Genomic DNA, 21964 nt, shown 5'->3' on the forward strand with positions numbered 1-21964 from the left:
ATTTGCGGGCCTGTAACATCACTTGCGGGCCGGTCATTTTCATTTGCGGGCTGGATCTCATTAAAATTTAAAAAACGGTCGGTGGCCGGTCATTTTCACCCTGTGGGCCGTACGTTGCCCACCCCTAAACTATAGAATAGCTTGACTTATAAAGCATATTGAAGTCATAGATCAAACGTTAAAAAGTGTCATTGAGATAAATAATCTAAAATGTATAAATTAAAAATGTTATACATACGAAACTGCTGTAACTGATCCACTTAAAATTATAGCTAATCATTGTTTAATCGCAGTATTATTATGAGTATTTTGATTTAACTTCAATATTTGATCTAAGCAACAATACAATTCATACTCAACATTTTGTAACCATTATAACTTGTATCAAAGTTTGAGCAATGTAATATTGCCGAACCAGTTAACATTCTGAGTAGTAGTCATAAAAAACAGTATATATTTCCCTATAGTATTATTTGTAGAGTAACACACATATAGTTAGTATTTGAAAAATATTTTTAATCTGGAACAAGTCTGAACTTATGGATTTTTAAATTATTAAAGTCATTGACTTGAATGTTTTTCAAGATTTTGTTGATATTAATATAGTGGTAAAAAGATAGCTTATATAGTTTGGAAACTGTTAAATTATTCGCTTAACCGAGTTAACAAGTTCTATCTTTCGAGACTTCTTAGATATCACTAATATAAGTTCTTTAAATTTAGCTTAACTGTACTTATTCCATATTTTAATATCTTTTTTATATTTCATAGCGTTTTGATAGTAAAAATTAAGTCTTAAGCAAAAACATTACTTGTAAAAATGATAGGTTTACAAGATAAAAGCAGAAGAATTTTTTAAAAATCTTTTTTGTAAATTATTTCGGAGTATTTTTGTTATACAGCTCTATTTTATGCTTTCATTTGTTCAATATTTAATTGTAAATGATAAGGTGAGAAAACAGTTTACGATGGGAAAGCTTCAATGAAGTTTTACCTTGTTAAATTTGGCTCAGAAAATTTTATTTCTTATACAACTTTAAATATTTTTAACTAACAAAGCTATTACAAGTAACAAACTTTTTAAAAAATATGAAGTTTACTACATAAAAATACGAGCTTTAAGATACCTTTTATTTTACTTAATTTCTTATGAAACTAGATTTTCTTCTATGCAAACTAATGACACAAAGTAAATCAGCTGCACTATAAGAATTGTCGGTTTGTGCTCGAATGTTTCAAGTTTTTTTCAAAACAAATAATTTTTAGTACTGATTTCAAAAGTAATTGAATTGAAAGTTAAAAGCAAAACTTACTTGTTTACCCAATTTAAATAAGCTTTTTTATCAGAACCTAACAGTTATAGCTGATAAAATAGCAGACTAACTTTTATAAGCTTTTTTACACTTTAACATAAAAAAATAAAACAGCAGATAATAAAATTAGTTAAAAAAATGTCAGTTATTATTAACTTTTGATTTTAATTGAAAAACTAACAAATACGTTTTATATTAATTTGTTAAAGTAAAATGAAACTATAACAACTTTAGCCATAGAAAAAACGTTAAAATTGTGAAACACTGAAGACGGAATTTAGGGAAACTTTTGTGACGATAAACACCAACAGTAGTTTTTGTACAAATTAATTATAACCATAGTTCAACAGAACTTTATCATTAAAAGAATTAAATTCGTAATTACAACTTAAAACTTAAAGGACACGATCATCAAAATGGAAAGGACAAGATTTATCTAGTTCGTAAAAAAAAAATCAAAAATTCATGTGTTTATAAAATAAAGCTAATAAATTGCTCCATTAAACAACAAGTACCGTTAGAACTAGCAGCACTTTAACCAAACAAGTAAATATCTCGTTAACATAATTGGTCCAGCCGATCTTGTCCGAGACCCAGCAGTGGTCTAGTGGAAGGACAGACGGACCAAACATTTCCATGAAAACATCATTTTTTACCACCTATGCTAGAAGATTACCCGATCTGTTTTTATTGATATTTAAAAAATGAAGCGTTTTAAATAACCTAACCTTAAGTAATTTTATACTTACCTAAAATTATAATTTGAAGCTACTGTTGGCCTGATCTTTCTTCCCACTTGAAGATGAAGATTTACGTTCGTTTTTACTAGTAGATGACGTTGAATCACTTCCTTGGGCAACGTTTCCGGCAGGAGTGATGTTTCCTGACATCTGACCCATTGCAGCCAACTAAAAAGGTGTTATACCGTTGATTTATCAGCTTATGAACAAGAATAAGTTTGCACTTTTAGAAAATGTCACACAGGACGTACTTTATACTAAACCAATGCAAGGATTATTTTTTAACATCAAAATGACTATAAATTTTATACAATAAATCAATAATACAAACATTTTTAATATTTAAATAGCTTTTACCTCAAATGATTAAATAGGTCAAACTAGTTTTCAGCTAAATACTAAATTACAACTGCAGAAAATGCTATCGAGTTATTTGTTTAGCATAACAAGTAATTTCAACTGTTAAGCAAAAAATAAATTTTTAAAACTGCATAAAAACTACACTAAAATCGAAAGAGTCATTAGAAGTATAGAAAACTCAACCGGTGTTAGATGTGTAGTTTTAAATACATAAACGAACTTGTGCAGCAAACAATTCAGGGTTCATGAGAACTTCCATTGGGAGGCCACCTAGCATGTTTGCCCCGCTGTTTCCGCCGCTTGCTGCCGCCATGGCCATCATTTGCTGCGGATTCATCATCATTTGCAAGGGGTTCGGCGCAAAAGGACCACCGGAAAATCCACTCGGTCCAGCATTCTGTGGATGTGGCAAAATCGTTATTCAAATTTTAATTTCAGAGTCTTGAGTATATTTTAGATTTTTATCAGCAGTTTGAATGCTTACAACTAGCTACTTACTTGACGCAGCATCGCCAATGCAGCAGCTATTGGATCTTGATTTTGTTGAGAGCTGGTTGCCGCCTGCTTGCTCATTGAAGAAGAGCTTCGTTGTTCCTAGAGAATAAAAGGAAATAATTTTGTATAAGTAACTGTAATTGATAATGAATTTAGTTAAGGTTTTGAGAATATTCTTATCAGTTATTCTGAGCAATTCGATCTAACTTTAAATTTCAAATAAAACTTAGTTATCAAAGTAAAAAACAAATAAAAACTTATAGACTATTTCAATAGTTATCTTATCTTGTATTTATATACCTTATCTTTAAAATTTTTGATTTTTGTTTTGCAAAAAAAAAATTGTTTAAAGAGCTCATAGGTGCATTAAATGATTAAACCCTATTCAAAAGTAAATCTAATTCTTATATTTTGATATAATTTTGGAATTATTTTTTGCATTATTTTTTTTACAACTGTAACCATAAAATAAGTAAGAAAATACCATACAAAAACTAAAACAAAAGTTTACTAATTTACCTACACTAAGTTTTATATAAATATGTCAGTAAATTTGGCAAAATATGGTTGTATAAGACAATTTAAAAAATAAATTAAATACTATAAAGTTATTAAAAAATGTTTAAAATTTGTACACTAACCTTTTTCATTTTCTTCTTGTTATGTTGTTCATTGTGACGTTGCTGCTCTTTTTTGAGCTGGGACGCCGGTGAATTTTGTCCGCTCATGGCTGCCAGGGCGGCCAAAGTAGCCTGATCGGGAGTTCCCGGAAAACCAGAGGCTCCCATCAGGTTGGGAATGCTGCCGGCACCCATCAAACCAAGCAAGGGGTTCTGCATTGCGGCGGCTTGTTGCAAGGCGGCAAGTTGTTTCATGTCCGGCTGCTGCTGCTGAAGCGCCATCATCATTTGCATTTCTTGCATTGAAGGCCCTAGAAAATTTTTATAAAAACTATATTTGTTATGCTGTGATAAGAATAAGCTATTGATGATAGTAAAATGCCATTAGTAACCATTTTGTGCTGTTTATTTTAAGAAATCTTAAAATCAAGATAATGAAATATTTTAAAATTAAATTCTATTAAACTTGGTTAAAATTTACATAAAGATATATACTTGAATAATTCAGACAGTTTTTACCTAGCTTTTACATTTACTTTTTATTAAATGTACTATGCAAGTTACTTTGAGTTATAAAATTAATAATTTACTTCAATTATAATTTTGACTTATTAAATAACTTTAACAATTTAAAGCGAAATCTGAAGAAAGTCACCATACGTGATCTTTTATTTGCTGACGATGCTGCACTCGTGGCTCACTCTGCCCAAGACCTGCAGACACTGCTGAATCAGTTTTCTTCGGCATGCTCGGATTTCGGCCTTACTATAAGCCTTAAGAAGACTAAAATTCTAAGTCAAGGAACAAATATTTTACCATCAATCAAGATCAATTTTAAGGATATCGAGAATGTAGATAACTTTGTATACCTTGGCTAAAATGTTGCGTCAAACGCATCATTGGACAAAGAAATAAATAGTCGCATTGGCAAAGCATCAGGCACTTTCGCTCGCTTGACTGCAAGAGTTTGGGATAACCAAAAGCTAAGCATTCGAACAAAGGCTAACGTTTACCGTTCCTGTGTCTGCAGTACTCTGCTTTACGGTAGCGAGACATGGACGTTACCTAGCGTACAGGAGAAGAAAATCAATACCTTCCACCTACGATGCCTTCGTCGCATCCTTGGAATTACATGGCAGCAAAAGATCACCAATGAGGAAGTATTGAAGGATGTATGCAAGCGCGACCTAAAAAGCTTGAACATTGGAACTGATGATTGGGAGTTGCTTGCAAATGACCGTGCCAAATGGAGATCAACTATACACAAAAGACTGCAAGAAAGAGAAAAGGAATATTTTAGAAAAACGAAGAAGAAGATGAAGAAATAAGAAGCAGAATGAATTTAATTGTTTTTTTTTTTGTGTTTGTGTTTTGTTTATTGCATCACTGTGTATGTTTTTTTTTTTTTTTAACATGTATTTTTTTTGTTTTTTTCTTCTCTGTGCACAACACGCATAGCCGATCTCGGCTGATAGCGGGCCTTATTATTATTTTTTAACAATTTAAAATATTATAAAAATTACCTACTTATAAAAAAACTCTATCAACATTTTATATATAAATTAGGCCCTTAAAAAGACAGTCGAAAGTTGTATTTAAATTTCAGATAAAAAATGATTTAGTATGCAAGTTTTCAAAATTAACAGTTTGAGTTTTTGGACTTGCAACTTTATTTCGTAGTTATTCTTTATAATTACCTCTCAAAGAAACTTTATTAAACTCTTTAAAACTTATCTAGTATACACTAATTAGAAATTTCTTAAATGTGTTTAGTTTTATTATGAAAACTTTTTTAATTTTCAACCACTAAGTCATATTATCATAAGCAAAATTTTTTAGTAAATATGGTGAACAAAACTGATATGTGCTTAAATTGTACAAACAAATTTTGTTGAACAAAATTGTTCTAATTAACAAAAACTTGCTGAAATTTACCTTTGTGCTAACATATAAAAAAATTTATATGATGGGGATAAAAAGCTATTAAATGAGCAAAATAGCTTTTGCTACCACTAGTTTACAAATACTTTGATACTTCAATTAGATAACTTCAAAACGATGGCTATTTATTTTTATAACGGATGTACATGGTTTAAAAATTTCTAGTGTTGGACAGTACTAGAATAGTTTTTGAAATACAACATACTCAACAAATAGGAACATTCACGAAAACACGCCGAATGCACTATACAAAAAAAAGCATCGGTTTCATTATATATTAACAACAAAATAAATTCCGATTACAAGTTGTTGTAGTTTATTTGTTTTAAATACTTTCAGTTTTTACCTCAAATTAAAAAAATGCACATGTTTATAATATTTTTTTTTGATATGTTCAAAATTTAAAGACTGATATCTTTTTTGACTTATTTTAAACAATATAAAAAAAAATTAATATTATTTGCACTTTTACAGAAAATTAAACTAAAAAATAAGTAGCTTTATAAACAATAAAATATTTATTTATATAGCTTACACGTTTATGTTCTTAGCTTTTTGTTCAGAAATTCTAGAGCTATTTTAAAATTATATCTATATTTTTATGAAATACAACTAAATATAACACACCAGACTGCTGTTGTTGAAACGCTGCTTGCAATGCAACTTGAGGTGGAAAACCCATCGTAATGTAAGTCTGAACGAGCTGATCTAGCGCAGATTGCTGAGCTAATTGTTGTTGCTGACTTGTTGACACTTGAGGCGACGGAGAGTTGAATTTCGTAGATTGACATGAAGTAGCGGTCTGGTCAAGATTATCAGGCAAAACGCGATGATAAAGTTCTTTTGGTAAAAACTTGTTCTGTTTGTAAAAAGAATGATGCTTTTAAATGACACAAACTGTATTCGAAAAAAGGCTGACATCAATTTATGAAAGACACGATAACTAACAAACAATAATTTACAGGAATTATGAAACTTTGAGTAAAAATATATGTGCTTCAAAATCTTATTATCAAAAAAGATAAGAATAAATTTATATTTATTTTACGAATAAACTCTAACCATTAAAACTGTACAAAATGAGTCTTACCACCGGAGTTTGAAAAAATACTTTTAATATAACGAAACTAAGGACAATGTCGATAAATTTTAAATAATTTACAAATAGTTGGCGCCATATGGCTCGTGATAAGTATACGTGAACACAAAATTCAAACTATCACTTCAACACACAGCTTCTGTAAACCGCACCCAAAAAGTTTTTATTACTAAGACACATGTAACTTATTTAAATATAATATGAGTACTAAATTTTATCATGCAATTTTTCTTTTCTTGGAAACTTCGAAACTAACTGCAGTTAAAATAAAAGAGAAGGTATATGTAAAACTACATTCAGTAAAAACGAGTATCTAAAAAAAAATTTGAATCACTGGAAACGTTTAAAAATTCACATTATATAGTCAAAAAATAAGAGTCTTAATTAAGTTAGTTAAGGAGAACAAAACATTAATAACAGGGTACTGAGTCGATTTATATTACGGAAAAACTAAACAACTTTAATCTTTATAAAAAGAATTTAGTTGCAGTTTTTTAATTTACTAACCAAACAGAAAAATTAACTTTAACTAGAATAAAGATAAAAAATATTACGACCGAAAACATCCTTTTTAAATAAATATGTATAAAGTCTTGATTAAAGAAAACATATAACATAAGTAATCGAACTACAATAGATCGATATCACAGAAATTAGGTTTAAAACGTCAACTGGCTCGAAAGTTTTTCTCTCTTTTTGAGTTTAACGTTCTAGTAAGTTCTGCTGTTTTACGCCTGAGTGCGTTTTATACTGTAACTTTTGTTTCATAATTAACTCATGACGCGCTGCTTTAAAATCAAACTATACGGATTTCACAACTTTAAAAATTAAGTTTATATGATAATTGAAGTATGTTTATCGTATGTTTATACTTCACACTATTTTTATAGCTAAACCTAATAGTAGCCTTAGTGGTAGTATTGTTTGTTAAAAAAAACAGCATTGTCAAGTTAGTGCTCTAGTTAATATACAATTTAAACTTAGTTTATTCACACATATTTCTTAATTTTTAAAGATAGTAAACTATAAACGTAAAACGTGCAAAATACTTGTTTATGATTAAATGTCTTATCTAAAATGAATATATTATGTAACACGCATAAGATATCAAAAGCAATTTTGCTGTGCGCAACACTTTACTTAACTAACGACATTTCGCTGCTCGTAAAATATGAACAGCTTTAAGGAATCTCAATTCAAAGTATAATACAGAAATTTGTGTGTAAAACATTTGTTTTGATATTCCTAGGTACTTGTCTGAATCTTTAGGGTTTAAAACTTTATCTTTCGGTATTCGTAAGATAATACACACTGCTTACACGACTAACACAATTGTTTTAAATGAATTAATAACCTACAATAAGACAAAATAAAACAATTTTATACTTAAACATATGCATTTTCAAAACAAATAGCTTAAACTAATTAATTTTCGTTTATTTACGCCATGATGCAACGTGTTTATTTAGTTTACTAATACTGAAAAACTTTACTTGCGTTGAAAAGCTGCAAAACAATTGTCAGCAACATTTAAAAATAGTTTTTTGTATTTTTAATAGTTTTGTACTATTATAAGTACATACACTTAAGAATGTTTAAAAAATATGGTTATAGTCAGAAAAATAAACCGTTTTGGTCAGTAGGTTTTTCCATTCATGAGCGATATAATGTTGTGGATGAGAGTTTAAATGGTCTCGAATCAGTCGCAACTCAGGAGCTTGTCTTCCTTTTATCTAAAAAATATTGAGTAATTAAATCTAGTTAGCTAAACCTATTAAAATTGAAAAAAAAAACGAAACGAACAATGTTTCCAGTTGAAAGATCAATCATTTTGACTCTTTCGTCGCCCTTCAACAAGGAAACGTCGCCTGGGGGGCTGTCGTTTAGCGTAGTACTCTGGTTTGAAGACGGCCGACTTGTACTTTGATTTTTTCCTATCTGCTTGTTGCGAGGACCTGGTGACGGAGTCGCAGAAGCTGAAGCTTTCCTAGTCGGGGTGCTGGACTTGCGTTTGGCGCATGAAGGAATATTTTGAGGCTGGGAAGCAGCTGGAACTCCGCCGTTTGCGAGCAAAACTTGAAGCATCTCTGCTGTTTGCTTGTCTGACAACAAAAAAAAAAGTAATTAATACAACTAAATTTAACTTTTATTTGGTCTAAGAAGCTTTTTGTCAAGGTAGACTTCTTACTCAACAATATTATTCGACTACATTTAGACTATGCATATCTAAGTTAAATTTCCATCTACCTTGAGGAATTTGACCGCTAAACAATGCTGCCATAACTTCTTGTGGCATCTGCGCGAGCATGTTCATCATTTGAGCTGGGTCCGCTCCAGGGGCAAGCGTGCTGGCTATCAAGCTCATCATCATTTCCATTTCTGCTTGTTTCGGTCCACCGCCTGGCATTGACGCAGAAGCAGACCTCGACGACTGTTGAGCGTCGGATTGGTTGCCGCTATTAGGGGTTTTCGAGTGCGTTGGCTGATGTTTACCGTCGACGTCCAACTCAGTTTTAACCCATTTGGCGTCGAAGTTCGTGGCTGACGACGACCGATCGTTGTCGGCCGGGGTCGTAGAGTTTTTCACTTCGTCCGTCTCGTTTTCGGCAGTTTTTTCACCGCCTTGAGACACGCTCGAGAGATCGGCGGTTTCTCTAGAAGGCTGCTGTTTGCCCTCGACGACACTTGATGACGCCGAAGCGCCGCTGTCGTCACTCGTAGAAGTGGCGGGCTGGTGTGACGGCGAGTTGCTCTCCGCTTTCTTGCTCTCGTTCACTTGTTGACGCAACGCTTGGTAATCAACCGAATATTCTGCTTTTTTTATAAAACTTATGAAAAAACTTGGTTTAATATCTAAAATTTTAAGCTTGTTAAAATTATTATTTCAAGCTTTTTATAATCAATATTTTAAAAGGCAAAATGTACCTGGGTTTTTATTAAGGAACTCAACAAGATCCTTATTGATAGGAGCGTCATCACCACACTTTTTCACACCATCTTTATTTACGAGTGGAATTCTGGTTTGCTCTGGTAGATCTTGAGGCGTAATAAATCCGATACCCTTGCTCTTACGTGGCTTCTAAAAAATCAGAGTTTGTTGAAAGGTTTGTTAGAAGTTGAAAAATAAACTCATTCTATATTTTGTTAAATAAATTTGTACCAATTTAATACCTTGTTAGGTGGCTTGGTGTTCAGTTTTTGGAAGATAGCATCGATTTTACCGCCACCAGTTTTCCGCTTGTTTTGGTTTCGAGACTTTTCACTGAGTAAACTCATGTTTACTGCAGAAGCAATGCTCGAGCCTTTTTCTTCTTTGGCCGCCGAAGCATTCTGTGTTTTACCCGATTCTGGTTTCTTGTTGTTCGCGGAGAACCCGAGGTCGAGGGGCGTGTTGCTCGACGATGAAGGTTTGTTCGGCGTAACAGGAGGTTGCATCATTCCTTGGGCGAACCCAGGCGGCATAATTCCTTGCATGAGCAGCAGCTCCTGTGGTATTTCCATGCTTTTTAGCATTTTTTCGATATCAGCGTGCGACATCATTCCCAGCTGAATAAATTTGTGTAAATATTTGAAGTTTGAAGAGATTTTGTATAACTTTTATCGTTTTCTAAAATTATATTTTTTATGGGAAATTTAAATAAATCTACATTGTATATGCAATTTTAATGAAACGACAAACTTTATTTGGTGAAATTTTAAATACGATCGTATTTATTTTGAGCTTTGTTTGAAAGGTATGATATTAACGTTTTACATATAAGTTTTATATAACTTGTTTCAGCCTGTGTATTTTCAACTTATGAAAAGAGAAAATAATAACTTTATAAGTTTATTATACTATAAATTGTTAAATAATTCAACTTTAAATAAAATTATTTTGTTTAGAAAATACTACATATAAAAATAGTTATTTTTCTAAAATGACCTCCAGATTTGGTAAGTACTGGTTTTTAGATTTCATACTTATTTCACTCATTTATAAACGTCGATAATTATTTTAATACAAAGAAAAATACTTTTATATAATATTTATTAGACATTTTTATTTAAAAGCTTTTGTTTTATAACTTTACAACACACAAAAATGAGCTCAACTACAAAAGTGAAGGAAAGATAAAAGAAATAAAGTGGGTGGTCGCTTAAATGCAAACACGCAAGACTTCCTTCGCACATTACATCCTCTTCAAATTTCAAGTGTTTCATTAAATATTGAGTAAACAAATTGTTTAAATAAATCCTAAAAGACGGCTTTTGCAAGTAAATTGTGAATGGGTTTAGGTAAATTATATAGTAGTTTACATATATTATACAATATAACTTAAAATACACAGCCCATTAAAAAAAAAATATTATTTCAAAATACGTTTTAACTTTCATTAAACTTGAAAATGTGTTGTGAAAACTTTAGTTTAACTACATACACGGATGTTTAAACTAACGGGGTTATTAGCAATTTGCTGTTGATTGCTCGCAGCAGACGAACTTGCTTGGCCCTTACGTTTGGAGCTTCCCGCAGACTTCATCGCTTGCTGCTGATTAGACAAAATTCCAGACTGGTTGAGAAGCGAAGAACTTCCAGCGCTTGTTTGCGCGGGAATCTGCGAAGCCATCATCTGCATCAGCTGCGGGTCCATGAGTGCCGGCATCATAGACATGACCACCTGCATCGGGTCTATGCCTTGCTTCATCGCTTCGGTGAGCAATGGGGCCATGATGGGGTTCTGACTGGCCATCGCCGCCAGTATCTCGGGCTGCATCATCTGCATCATGGCTTGCTGCTTCATCATTTCCTGCTGCTGCTGCTGCAAGCTGGACATCTTGTTGCTGCCGCTTCCCGACGGCATTTCTTTCATTCTGGAGAAAGACGGTGACGACGCAGAGGTGTTGGAAGTGCTGCGGCGGCTTCGAGATCGAGAAGGACTTTGCATGTCGTTTATTTTTTCCTGCGAAATTGTTGCATTAAAAGAAGCATTATCAGTCAGTGAAGAAAAGAACTGTCAAAAAAAAAAATTAAACCTACTGATGCTTTTTAGTTTTATAGAAAGTTTTTGATGATAATCCGTTTTGTGTAAGTTACGAATACTTTACAAAACTGTGTTAAATAACAAACTACACTATAATTTCTAATTATATTAAAGCAAACCTTGATACAAATACAATTATTTAGTCAATACTAATTGCAGAAGTATTCACAAAAATAGTTAATTTTAAGCACAAGTAAAAACTTAGCAAACTAATTATACTACTAGTACAATTAATAAGCATATTACCTCTTCTTTTGATAAAGATTTCAAAGCGTTTAGATCAGTCATTTGAGCCTAAAAATGTTTTATATAATAAAATGGTGTTTTCGGTTAAATAAATTTAAAACTCACTAAAACAGCTGCAAATTGTTCAGGAGACATGTTGTTTGAATTTTCGTTGAACAACTGCTCCAGTTTTTGCTGCGTTAGTTTATCAAGCGCCTGTTTACAAATTGGTCATTAATAAAAAACATACTTATAGTGACTTCGAAATCATAGATAAAGAAGCTCACGCTTACAAAAGTTATATAAAAACTAAACGGACATTTTGATTCTGATGAGACATCGCGTTCTTTTGACTTCGCCCGCTTCTTTTACTCCTACAAGCATTTATAAATTTAAACGATTCATTTACGATTTAAAAAAACACCTTGAATGTAAAAAAAAGTGCAAACCTCTTATTATGGGATGGTTGGAAATTAGTAGGCATTCGACCTCCACTGTTCATTGCAGCTTGCATCATTGCAGCTAGCTGCTCGTCGTTTGCTAAAAAAATAATTATTTTGAGGTTTTTATACTTTATTAAATGTTTTCAATTTTATCTAACTTTATAAATGGTATCTTAGTTTATTTTATTATTCAAATTACATGCTCAAAAACTTAAATCAAACCTAACTTACTAAACTAAAACAAAAAAAAAACTAAAATATACAAACAACAAATCGATGGTTCGCTTATATCTAAAATATATAATTTTAATTATAAGATGTAACGTTAAAAGGCGTTAAATCCTGGAGATCCTGATAAGCTAAGCTTATCGGAATATATACCACAGATGTTTTTGTGCTAAAACTTTATTTCAACTAACGGCGTTTCACTGCTCTCTAAGAATATACTTAGAGCTTTTTGAGACTCCGTAGATCTGTTCTTAAATTTATTTGAGAGCAGTGAAACGCCGTTAGTTGAAATAAAGTTTTAGCACAAGAACATCTGTGGTAATTTTAATTATATATTAGTAAGATTAAAATTTTTTAAACTTCAAACAAAATTTATTAAAAACTCTTACTCTGTATTAAGTTTTACCATTTTCAAAAGATTACAAAAACCCTACGTACCCATCATAGCTGCAGATGAAAAGTCAGGCAAAGGGGTTGATGGGGACGATATGTTGTTATGCAACATTCGTTGTTGATGTTGGTTGAATGCGGTAGGAGTCATAGATCGGCTGCCACAACCGCTAGATTTAAGCAAGGTGCTACCCTGAGCTGGCCACTCGTTACTTTCCACACACAAACAAATCTGCTCCACGCGCGAAAGTACAATTTTGTCCTGCAAAGTTGTTTATGTCAGATGCTAAAATCGATATGTTTACTGTATGTAAACAAAAGCTTGTAGAAATAACTTTACTTTAAATATCGATAAATTAATAAACATAAAAACCTTAGGCCATAAGCCTTTTTGATTCTGTGCAATTAAAACGTTCGAGGGGACGGCAAGATCTGGAGTCGAACGTCGGCTAGCACTCTCCTTTTTTAGAGACCTAATAAAAAATAATAACTATTGAAATATCAAATTTTTGATACAATTATTTTCAATTAATACTCATTAATTTTAGATATTTACAGATTAATGAAATATAAACTGAACCAAATAGTTTCTAAACAATCAAAAACTTAATATTTGTTTTGCTTTATACAGAAATTAAAAAAAAGACATTTTGGAAGTAAAACTACAAGTTTTTAAATATAAGATATACTTCTGAGAAAAGGAGAAAAAACCTAAAAAAAAACATTACATAACTACTTTTAGAAATAATAAATCTTTTAGTAGTTACAGTTTGAATTTATTTAGAAGCATTTATTTAAATAAAAATGTTGAAAATTTATTGTATAAATTGCTTAAAAGTATGTATTAGTTAGTACATTTGATTTCACTAGTACGTTTTAATAACCAAGAGAAAATTAATAGATGAATCTTTCAACGAAATAGTGTTAACAAAAGTTTCTTTAATTTATAACTACATGACTTGTAAAAATAACTAACTCAGAATTTTTGTCTTCTATCTCATTTAGTTTTCGATCAGTAGAATTAAGGGACAATTTTTTTTCTTGTTTTTTCTTCTTACTTGATTCACAACTATCTTCATCGGTTGTTATAAAACTGCAATTTTTTCAAAAGCGTCTTAGAATCAACGTGAGTTAGACTTATTCTTAAAGATATCTCGTTTAATATTTTATTTGAGATTTACAAATAGGTTTTAAACAGATGATAAATAAAATAGTTTTCTTTACACGCCGCAAACTTTTTAAACTATGCGCCACAATGTAAAGCTAAATTTTTATTACGCTCGTATAAAAAACTTACAGTTTACTTTTATCTTCAGTTTTTTTGTTCTCTTTTGTTTCGGTTTCAGAATCGTCATTTGGTTTTGTTTTCAATTTGGATTCCTTTTCATCGTTTTCATTTACTTTATCATCACTTAATTTTTTACTAGACAAGTCTAAAGACTCATCGGATACTTTTGTTTCATTGACTGTCTCATTAGCAGCAATGGGTTCTTTAACTTTTTCACTAGGTTTATCAACTTTAACAGACTTTTTAATTATATTACCGTTATTTTTTTCATCTACTGTCAAGTTTTCGGAATTTAAATTCATATTCTTACTTTCTTCTGTGCTCTGTTGATCATCACTTTCTTTTATTGAAACTTCTTCTGTTTTGTCTTTACTTGGCTCAGAAACCTAAAAAAAATCATAAAAGTTAACAGTCATGTTTAATTTACTACAATAACAATATAAAAATACATAAACTAAAAAACGATAAGTTATTCTAACCTTTTCTATTACTATTGATTTTGCAGTAGTTTTTTCTAAGCTGTCTTTTTTGTCTGTAGCCTTAGCGATTGACTCTTTAACAATTTTCAAACTGTTTTCATCATTATTTAAATCAGCTACTAGTTTTGTTTCTTTGCTTTCTTCGACTGATTGTTTTTCTTTTTCCTTGTCTTCTGTTTTTTTACTTTCACTTTCATCTATCACAGTTTGTAAAGTGGTTTTTTCTAAGTCCTCATTTCGAACATCATCTTTATTGGTATTAGTTTCTGAAGACTCTGTTCTTTCTTCTTTTATTTTATCATTAGAGTCTTTTCTTTTATTTTTAGGATCAGCTGTAATATTAAAATTTATATTTTAATTTAAAAAAAAAATTATGAAAAATACTACAACAAAAAACCTTTTTCATTTGCTTTTTCCTGCTGTTTTTTTTCTTTGGCAATGGCCAAACTTTTTTCATACTCTGATCTAAAAGTTAGCGTGTAGGTAATATATTGCTAATATAATAAAACTAATACAAACTGTAGACTTACTTTTCGAATGCAACAATTTGCTGTTTAAATAAAACAGGATCTGATTCATACTGCTCTTGACTGGCTTTAAAGGTGAAGTTAGGGTCTTTTAAAATGTTTACATCAGTTTTGTAAAACCCAAATCTGTAATACAAAAGTTATTGATACAAAATTTCATTACTTGACAGTGAATATTTTGCTTAGACATTAAAAGTATTGTTATAACATTATGTTGCAGAACTATAATTTGTACCTGTAAAAGTTTCATAGCGAGAATTTTTTGATATGATAGAGTGGTCGTCAAGGTGTACACTGGTGCACATTAGTGTACACGAAACTTTTTTTGGAGTGCACGAAATGTTTAGGGTACACAAAATTCATTTAGGGGTGCACGAAATTTTGAGATTACAAAAAAAATACATAGAGTTAGATTAAGTATGTAGTTGATATTTAATAAAGCATTTAAAGAATACTGAACTGGGGATTTTGTAGTAATTGCAGAGAAAAGTTCAATTAATAAGTATGTAAGCCAAAGCCATATAACTAAAATATCATTTTGAAAATAAGGTAAAACATATAAAGAGATCAACTAAAAAGAGGATCAAATAAAAAGTTTCAGCTTCAGTTGTTAAATGGTTTGCATGTAAATACAAACTGAGTTATGACTTTGAAGGAGAAATATACTAATAAAAGTGTTTACGTAGTCCCACCACTAGCGGCGCTTATTAAAATTAGATCTCTGGGTGCACCGATTTTATTTTTTGCAGCTTGGTGTACACAGAATATGATTAGCTTGACGACCACTGTGTTAGACTACTTAATAAAACTTTTAGTTTTGTAAAAGTTCCTAAGTTTAAACAATTATTAAAACTCTGATTACAAGTCTGTACATGGTAGTGAATACTCACCTGTCCACAGCTAGCAAAAGCTCATGGTCATGAAGACCCGGTTTCCACCAAATTGGAAGGTCTGCACTTCTAGGACACAATGCCAAACGATTCTGTAAATCTTTGTGAGGCAGGACCTTACTTCGAACTTTAACAATTATTTGTACTTTTACAAGCAGCTTTTGAGCTCTTTCCTCTGCGATTGGTTCTATTGTTTCGTTGATTTTATCACCTACACCTTAAATAACATTTTGGTGGTTTTACAAATTTGCTTTTTTTATAAAAGCAAAAGTATCTTTTAAGCCTGTAAATGAGTTGTTTGATGTATGAAACAAGTATAAAACTAAAAATTGTAAAATTAACTCCATCGAATATAAAAGCTTCTTGATCAACTCATTAAGTTTTGATTTGAAAATAGTTCAATGCATAAGTCAAAATAGCACCTGCTTAAAACGCTCAAGCAAATACACGAATATCTTCATTAATTATTCATGTTTGCTCAGCTAAACTTTAAATGAAAACAGTGTTTTGAAAAAACCATGAAAAATTTATACAAAAAACAACCTATTCCGGTTCCGTCAGAAGTTCCAGGCTCCCCTTGATACCCGGTAACACGTTCAAGCATATTTCTGAAAGCTATGTAGTAGCTGCTCAGGGCTTCGTCGGTTTTTCTTTCAAGTCTCGAAAAAGTTCGGAACCTTTTCCAAGAAAATTGATTATCACTACATTCAATACCAAAGGCGGAGAGTCCTCTGTAAAATTCATTTTCCTCCCTACGAGTCCACCTGCTAATTATTAGTTTAAAATTATTTTAAAAATGTTTAGCTTAAAACAATAGTATAGTTAGAAGTAAATTAATGGTAGTTGATTTTTTATAGTAGTTTACTGTAGTTTTCAAAATTGTATTGTTAGAATATCAAAAAAAGTTTTTATTTATGTATGAGAAAGTAAATAAATACAATAAACTTATAAAAATATAAGATATAAAACGTATTTTTAGCTATACTTAAATAAACTAAATAAGCAAAATTTATGTTGTTTAATATTGTCGAAAGTACTAAATATTTTTTTATAATTACATAGTACAACTTTAAACTACTTAAGTCAATGCTTTTTGTTAATATGCTGACAGTTGTTATGTTTGAATATTGTGATATGAATAACATGTTTAATTAAACATATAATACTTTAATAAATACTTTAAAAATAATTAAAAGTATTATACCAGAAAATTTAGTGAAATTTTATTATAATCACTGGTTTTGAAAAAAGTAGTACTTTCTGAACAATAAGTAATTCAAGTAAGTTTAAACTATAATTAGTTTAAGCTTGTACATTCAAACTTTACTAAGACAACTCTAATAAATCTTTTTATAAAAGTTAAAAGACAAAAAACTTGTGTAGAACTTTTGAAAATAAATCTTTTTATCAAAAAAAAAAAAAACTTTTATGTGTCAAGTTATACTTCAGTAGTTGAAAAAAGTATTTTTTACATTGTTTAAACAATAAGCTTTTATAAACTAAAAACAAAGCTACAAATGAATATAAACACGTCAAAAACAACATATTAAAAAAAAACTGTGCTAGGACTTAAAAAATTTTTTTTTTTGTAAAAATTTTATTACTAGAGACTGACAAATGCTCATAAGTTGATAAAAACATTAAGTACAGAAATGCTTTCTAAACACATAAGCTAAAATAATACTTGAGTGAAACATAGTTTTGTTCATTATCAAGTTTTAAGAGAATCTGTTAAACGTAAACAATTCTGAAAATATAAGTAAAACCGATTTTGCAACTTAAATCATGCAACGAATGTACAACAGCAATAAAGTATTTAACCTGGCGAAATCCCAGTTCAAACAGAAGAATTCACTTGAAGGTAAATAATTATTAGCTTTTGAGGTAAAAAATTCATTATCTAACAATGTGAAGTTTAAAAAGATATCATAAAAATATGGTACTTATGGTTAAAAACAATGTTTTTTATTAAGTAAATGCGCGAAACTTTAAGAAATAGTTTTCAATTTCAAAATATTTATTTTCCAGATTAAAACTTGTACAGACTAAATAAAATTCAATAAGTTTATGCATACATAGCTAATTATTTTCGATGTTATTTTTTAAACAAACCACTACTTTTAACTTGAAAAAACATAATTTAAGGCAAGTAAATTATTTTTAGTACAAAAAATATGTTCAAATCACCTCTGAGTAATAGATCTTCTGGAATCAGGTCTCGGAGAATCAGTTCCTCCTCCACGACTTCGAGCCAAACCCCTGCGTTCGGCCATCATGAGGCGCTGTTGCTTCTGTTAAGTTTTTAATAAAAATTGATGAAACCACGTAATACCACAAAGTACGTTGAAAAATGGATTTTGTTCAGAGAGTCGAATAACTTTTTGTGAATTGTACTAAAGACATTTAAAAACAAAAAAATATTTTTTTATTGAATGAAACTTTACAATAAAATAAAATAATATTTTTAACTTGATTGAAATAATCATTTATTCATGTTTTCTTTTGTCAAAACAGGCAAGCTAATTTTAAGACATTTACAACTGATATTATTACATTTATTTATTCAATTGCTACAAAAACTTTGAAGATTAACGTAGTTTAATATATAAATAAGATTTTATAAATGGAAAAAATCAAAAGTTTGTTCGCATAAAGTTTTCTTAATCAATTAGATGTTTCAAGTTAAATTATTTTTACCATAAAACGTTTTTAAAAAGTTGCACATTGTAAAAATTTGCCATTCAAAATTTTATTTACTCACCTATAAATAAAATTTTCATTGGATTTTAGATTAAAAAAATGTTGCATTACAATTGAATCAAGAATAAATTACAAAGTTACCTGCTTATTGTACTTTTGATAAGCTGCCACTATACGTCGCAAGTGAGCATTGAGCTCAGTGATCGAAAGCCACTCATTTGGTAAATCTCTTTTTCCTAAAACGAAAGACAAATTTTAAAATTTATGAAAGTGTTTTCAAAACACATGCTAATATTAAAGTTTAGAGAAACAAATGACAAATTCAATTAGTTATAAAAGTTATAAATTTTTGAATAAGAATCTTTAGATATGAATAACATTTATTAACTGTACAAGGTCGTTTCTTTTTTTTTTTATAACCTTATTCGGTTTATTACATATTTAAAGTAGGACTAATAAAACAAGAAAAACTTAAAATTACTTTAATACAACTTTCATTTACTGATCATAATTAAAAAGTAGTTTTAATTTTTATTTTCATAAGAAGTCTAAACTTAAATTCATTTATTTGATTTTCAATTGTTTTAGACAACATGAAATTAAAAACAAGTGTAAAAATTATAAAAATAGGTTAAATAAATTAATATACCTTTCTTTTTCCCGTCTTTACCATTGGTGTCTTTTCCATCAGTGTTGGTTTCGTCGTTTGTCTAGAAGTAAATATATAAATAAAACTACAACAAAGAAAATACTTATTATCTTAAAACTTACTATGAAGTCAAGTTCAGGAAACGTCGGTCTGGCTGGCTTGTATTCAGGGTCGTTATCTGCATCACTGTTTTAATTTTCATAACTTTATTTCATTACTAAATGATAAAGATAACACTTAAATTTTATAAGTACCTTACTGTAACTATTAAATTTAGTTTTTAATTGCAGTAACAAAACAAGTGCTTCGTAAAAATAAAAATAACACTTGTAAAAGCAAGCAATCAACTCACTCAGGTTCCACTTCGATTTCAGCGAGCAAAGCCCTCTCATCAGGCGGACCAACGTGCTGACGGAAGGCTAATTTGCGGTCGGCTCGCATCACGTTGTACTTTTCGTAACCTTTAAAAGAAAAGTGTAACTAGAAAAAAGTGAAATCAGTATTACGTTATTTGTTATATTTAATTACTTTAATAAAAAGGCATTAAATGTATAAAATTAATGAACATTTTAAAAATTTTGTATCTTTAATACAACAAATACTATACATTTTTTTGTGGCGAAAAAGTGCAAACTATACCTGTGTTCATGTACTTAAAGAAATTAGAATGGAAACTTAAAAACTTATTAAAGTTTGAAAAATAAAGTAACATTAAGTAACAAATTAACACTAACAAATTTTACTACATAGATATTGCTTCATAGATAGAACATTTTTACTTGAAAAACTAGTACACAATTCAGCTCTCTTTTGAAACTTATAATCAGTTATTAAGATGAAATGCTTTAAATTTGTTTTATTTAAGACCATAAAAATTAGACTTTACGTTTTGATTATTTTATCAATTATATGTTTACGAACCTTCGTTTTATAAAAAGCTATGTAACAAACTCTTTTTCTTTTATTGATAATGTAAAACAATTATAAAGCAGAACAGAAAAAAATTGTAAGTTTTTCTGTTTTAAATTACCGTGTCTATATGTGCCAACAAGAATGGACTTATCACAATCGCTATCCCACCACATTGTCGGTGGGTCAACCATTTTGTCCACTTTTTCAATTTTCAAGTCCCTAATAATATATTGTTTATAAATACAAGACTCTTAATTTACATAAGCTTTTATTAGATCCGGCAAATAAATAGCAAACTTACGCTAGTGTTGCATCATTTTCTACTTGTTCAGTGAATCCAGCAAGAATTTCAATTTTGAGATAATGAAGCATTCTAACTCGCAAAAGAACTCTGTAATACATATCAAGAACTTACATTTATTTCTAGACTTTGTCTTACGTAAAAACTTATCTTTTTAAAATATTAGAATAGCAAAGTTTTTATGAATAAGTAAAATACGTTTAAATAAAAGATAGCAACTAAGCATTCAAGTTCTTAACTTTCTTTCTAATATTTTTTGAATAAAAAAGTTGTGCTACCCATATAATTTTGAAATAATACAATACAGAGGTTAAAAAATTATAACCTATTATAAACTATTATTATAAAAAGATATTATAACAACATGACACAACATTTGTAAAAGCGAATACCCTAATTTTCACTGTGAGCTTATATTTTACATAAAGTAAGTAGTTTAAACAAAAGTTACAAAGACTATTTAAACAATTTTGCACAATGTTTTATCATAATGTAGTTACCACAGTTATATTCTTTACTCTATAAAATAAGTTTAAGCACAAGTTTAGAATTAATAAAACTGTATGAAAAATGAAATTAACTTATTGCACTGATGCTGTATATGTTTGCGAAATCCGTCATCATTTAAAAGAGAATCGACATCGATCGGGCGGGCCCATTCCCTGATCGCCTGTTCTTCTAGAAACCTTTGCAAACAGCCAGCATCGGTGTTTGTTCTCCTTCCTTTTCGACCCCTTGGAACTGGTGCTGTGAGACCTTAAATAATATGCTTGCTTTTAAATCGGCACTACTTACCGAAGGTAAACTTTAAACTAGTGTTTCACGTCTGAATTACTAGTCATAAAATTAGTTTAGTTCTAAATACAAAGTTATAAGTACAAAAAAAAGTTTTTAAAAGACACTATAAAACTGATATATTATTGCAATTACAAAATATCTGTAAATCGAAAATAATCTTCATCTAACAACAAACACAAAAGATAAACCTTCATATTGCTGCTAAAAATGTTTAACCTAAATTTTACACAACTGACAATTGTAACTTTCAAATTGTAAGTAATGGCATCTGTTTATTCTATTACTAAATTATTTTTAAAGGTTTAATGATTATCAAAATTTTTTTAAAATTAAATTTGAGTTAACAAAAACTTTGAATAGTCAAAGGGACCAATAATAAAAGTTAAATTTATAACTGGAATGGACTATAAACTAAAATTTTAAAATTTCATTGAATCAAAATCAGAATAAAAATTTATTAAATGTATATATAAACTTACCTTAGAATTTAGTAAATAAACGATTTTTTTACTAGAGTAAGAATTCATCGTTCAGCTTATACG

General features: G+C 29.8%; 1 protein-coding gene across 5 annotated transcripts in view; it reads right to left on the reverse strand.

Annotated features, from left to right (window-relative positions):
• Positions 1–1119: 1119 nt before the first annotated feature.
• The window catches only part of LOC145840136 (uncharacterized), a 41634-nt gene continuing 20789 nt past the window's right edge, over positions 1120–21964 (reverse strand). Inside the window, exons 34-67 of one of the 5 annotated variants that reach the window (XM_082947276.1) lie at positions 21206–21380; positions 20625–20714; positions 20442–20542; positions 19764–19872; positions 19534–19597; positions 19412–19472; positions 18904–18998; positions 18250–18353; positions 17884–17916; positions 16606–16826; positions 16063–16279; positions 15176–15298; positions 15043–15110; positions 14646–14977; positions 14176–14552; positions 13855–13971; positions 13252–13351; positions 12927–13140; positions 12267–12357; positions 12137–12191; positions 11944–12033; positions 11839–11886; positions 11008–11511; positions 9740–10114; positions 9494–9647; positions 8816–9382; positions 8372–8670; positions 8197–8301; positions 6097–6328; positions 3550–3839; positions 2912–3007; positions 2634–2810; positions 2063–2221; positions 1120–1994 (exon numbers count right to left, since the gene is read on the reverse strand). In XM_082947276.1, the coding sequence (XP_082803402.1) occupies positions 2069–2221; positions 2634–2810; positions 2912–3007; positions 3550–3839; positions 6097–6328; positions 8197–8301; positions 8372–8670; positions 8816–9382; positions 9494–9647; positions 9740–10114; positions 11008–11511; positions 11839–11886; positions 11944–12033; positions 12137–12191; positions 12267–12357; positions 12927–13140; positions 13252–13351; positions 13855–13971; positions 14176–14552; positions 14646–14977; positions 15043–15110; positions 15176–15298; positions 16063–16279; positions 16606–16826; positions 17884–17916; positions 18250–18353; positions 18904–18998; positions 19412–19472; positions 19534–19597; positions 19764–19872; positions 20442–20542; positions 20625–20714; positions 21206–21380 (5837 nt within the window). In that variant the 3' untranslated portion in view covers positions 1120–1994; positions 2063–2068. Of the gene's footprint in view, positions 1995–2062; positions 2222–2633; positions 2811–2911; positions 3008–3549; positions 3840–6096; positions 6329–8196; positions 8302–8371; positions 8671–8815; positions 9383–9493; positions 9648–9739; positions 10115–11007; positions 11512–11838; positions 11887–11943; positions 12034–12136; positions 12192–12266; positions 12358–12926; positions 13141–13251; positions 13352–13854; positions 13972–14175; positions 14553–14645; positions 14978–15042; positions 15111–15175; positions 15299–16062; positions 16280–16605; positions 16830–17883; positions 17917–18249; positions 18354–18903; positions 18999–19411; positions 19473–19533; positions 19598–19763; positions 19873–20441; positions 20543–20624; positions 20715–21205; positions 21381–21964 lie in introns of all 5 variants that reach the window. The other 4 variants (XM_082947275.1, XM_082947274.1, XM_082947278.1 and 1 more) reach the window with 4 other exon arrangements.

Source organism: Thalia democratica, chromosome 7 (assembly GCF_965202585.1).
Source record: "Thalia democratica chromosome 7, ktThaDemo2.hap1.1, whole genome shotgun sequence".
NCBI lineage: Eukaryota > Metazoa > Chordata > Thaliacea > Salpida > Salpidae > Thalia > Thalia democratica.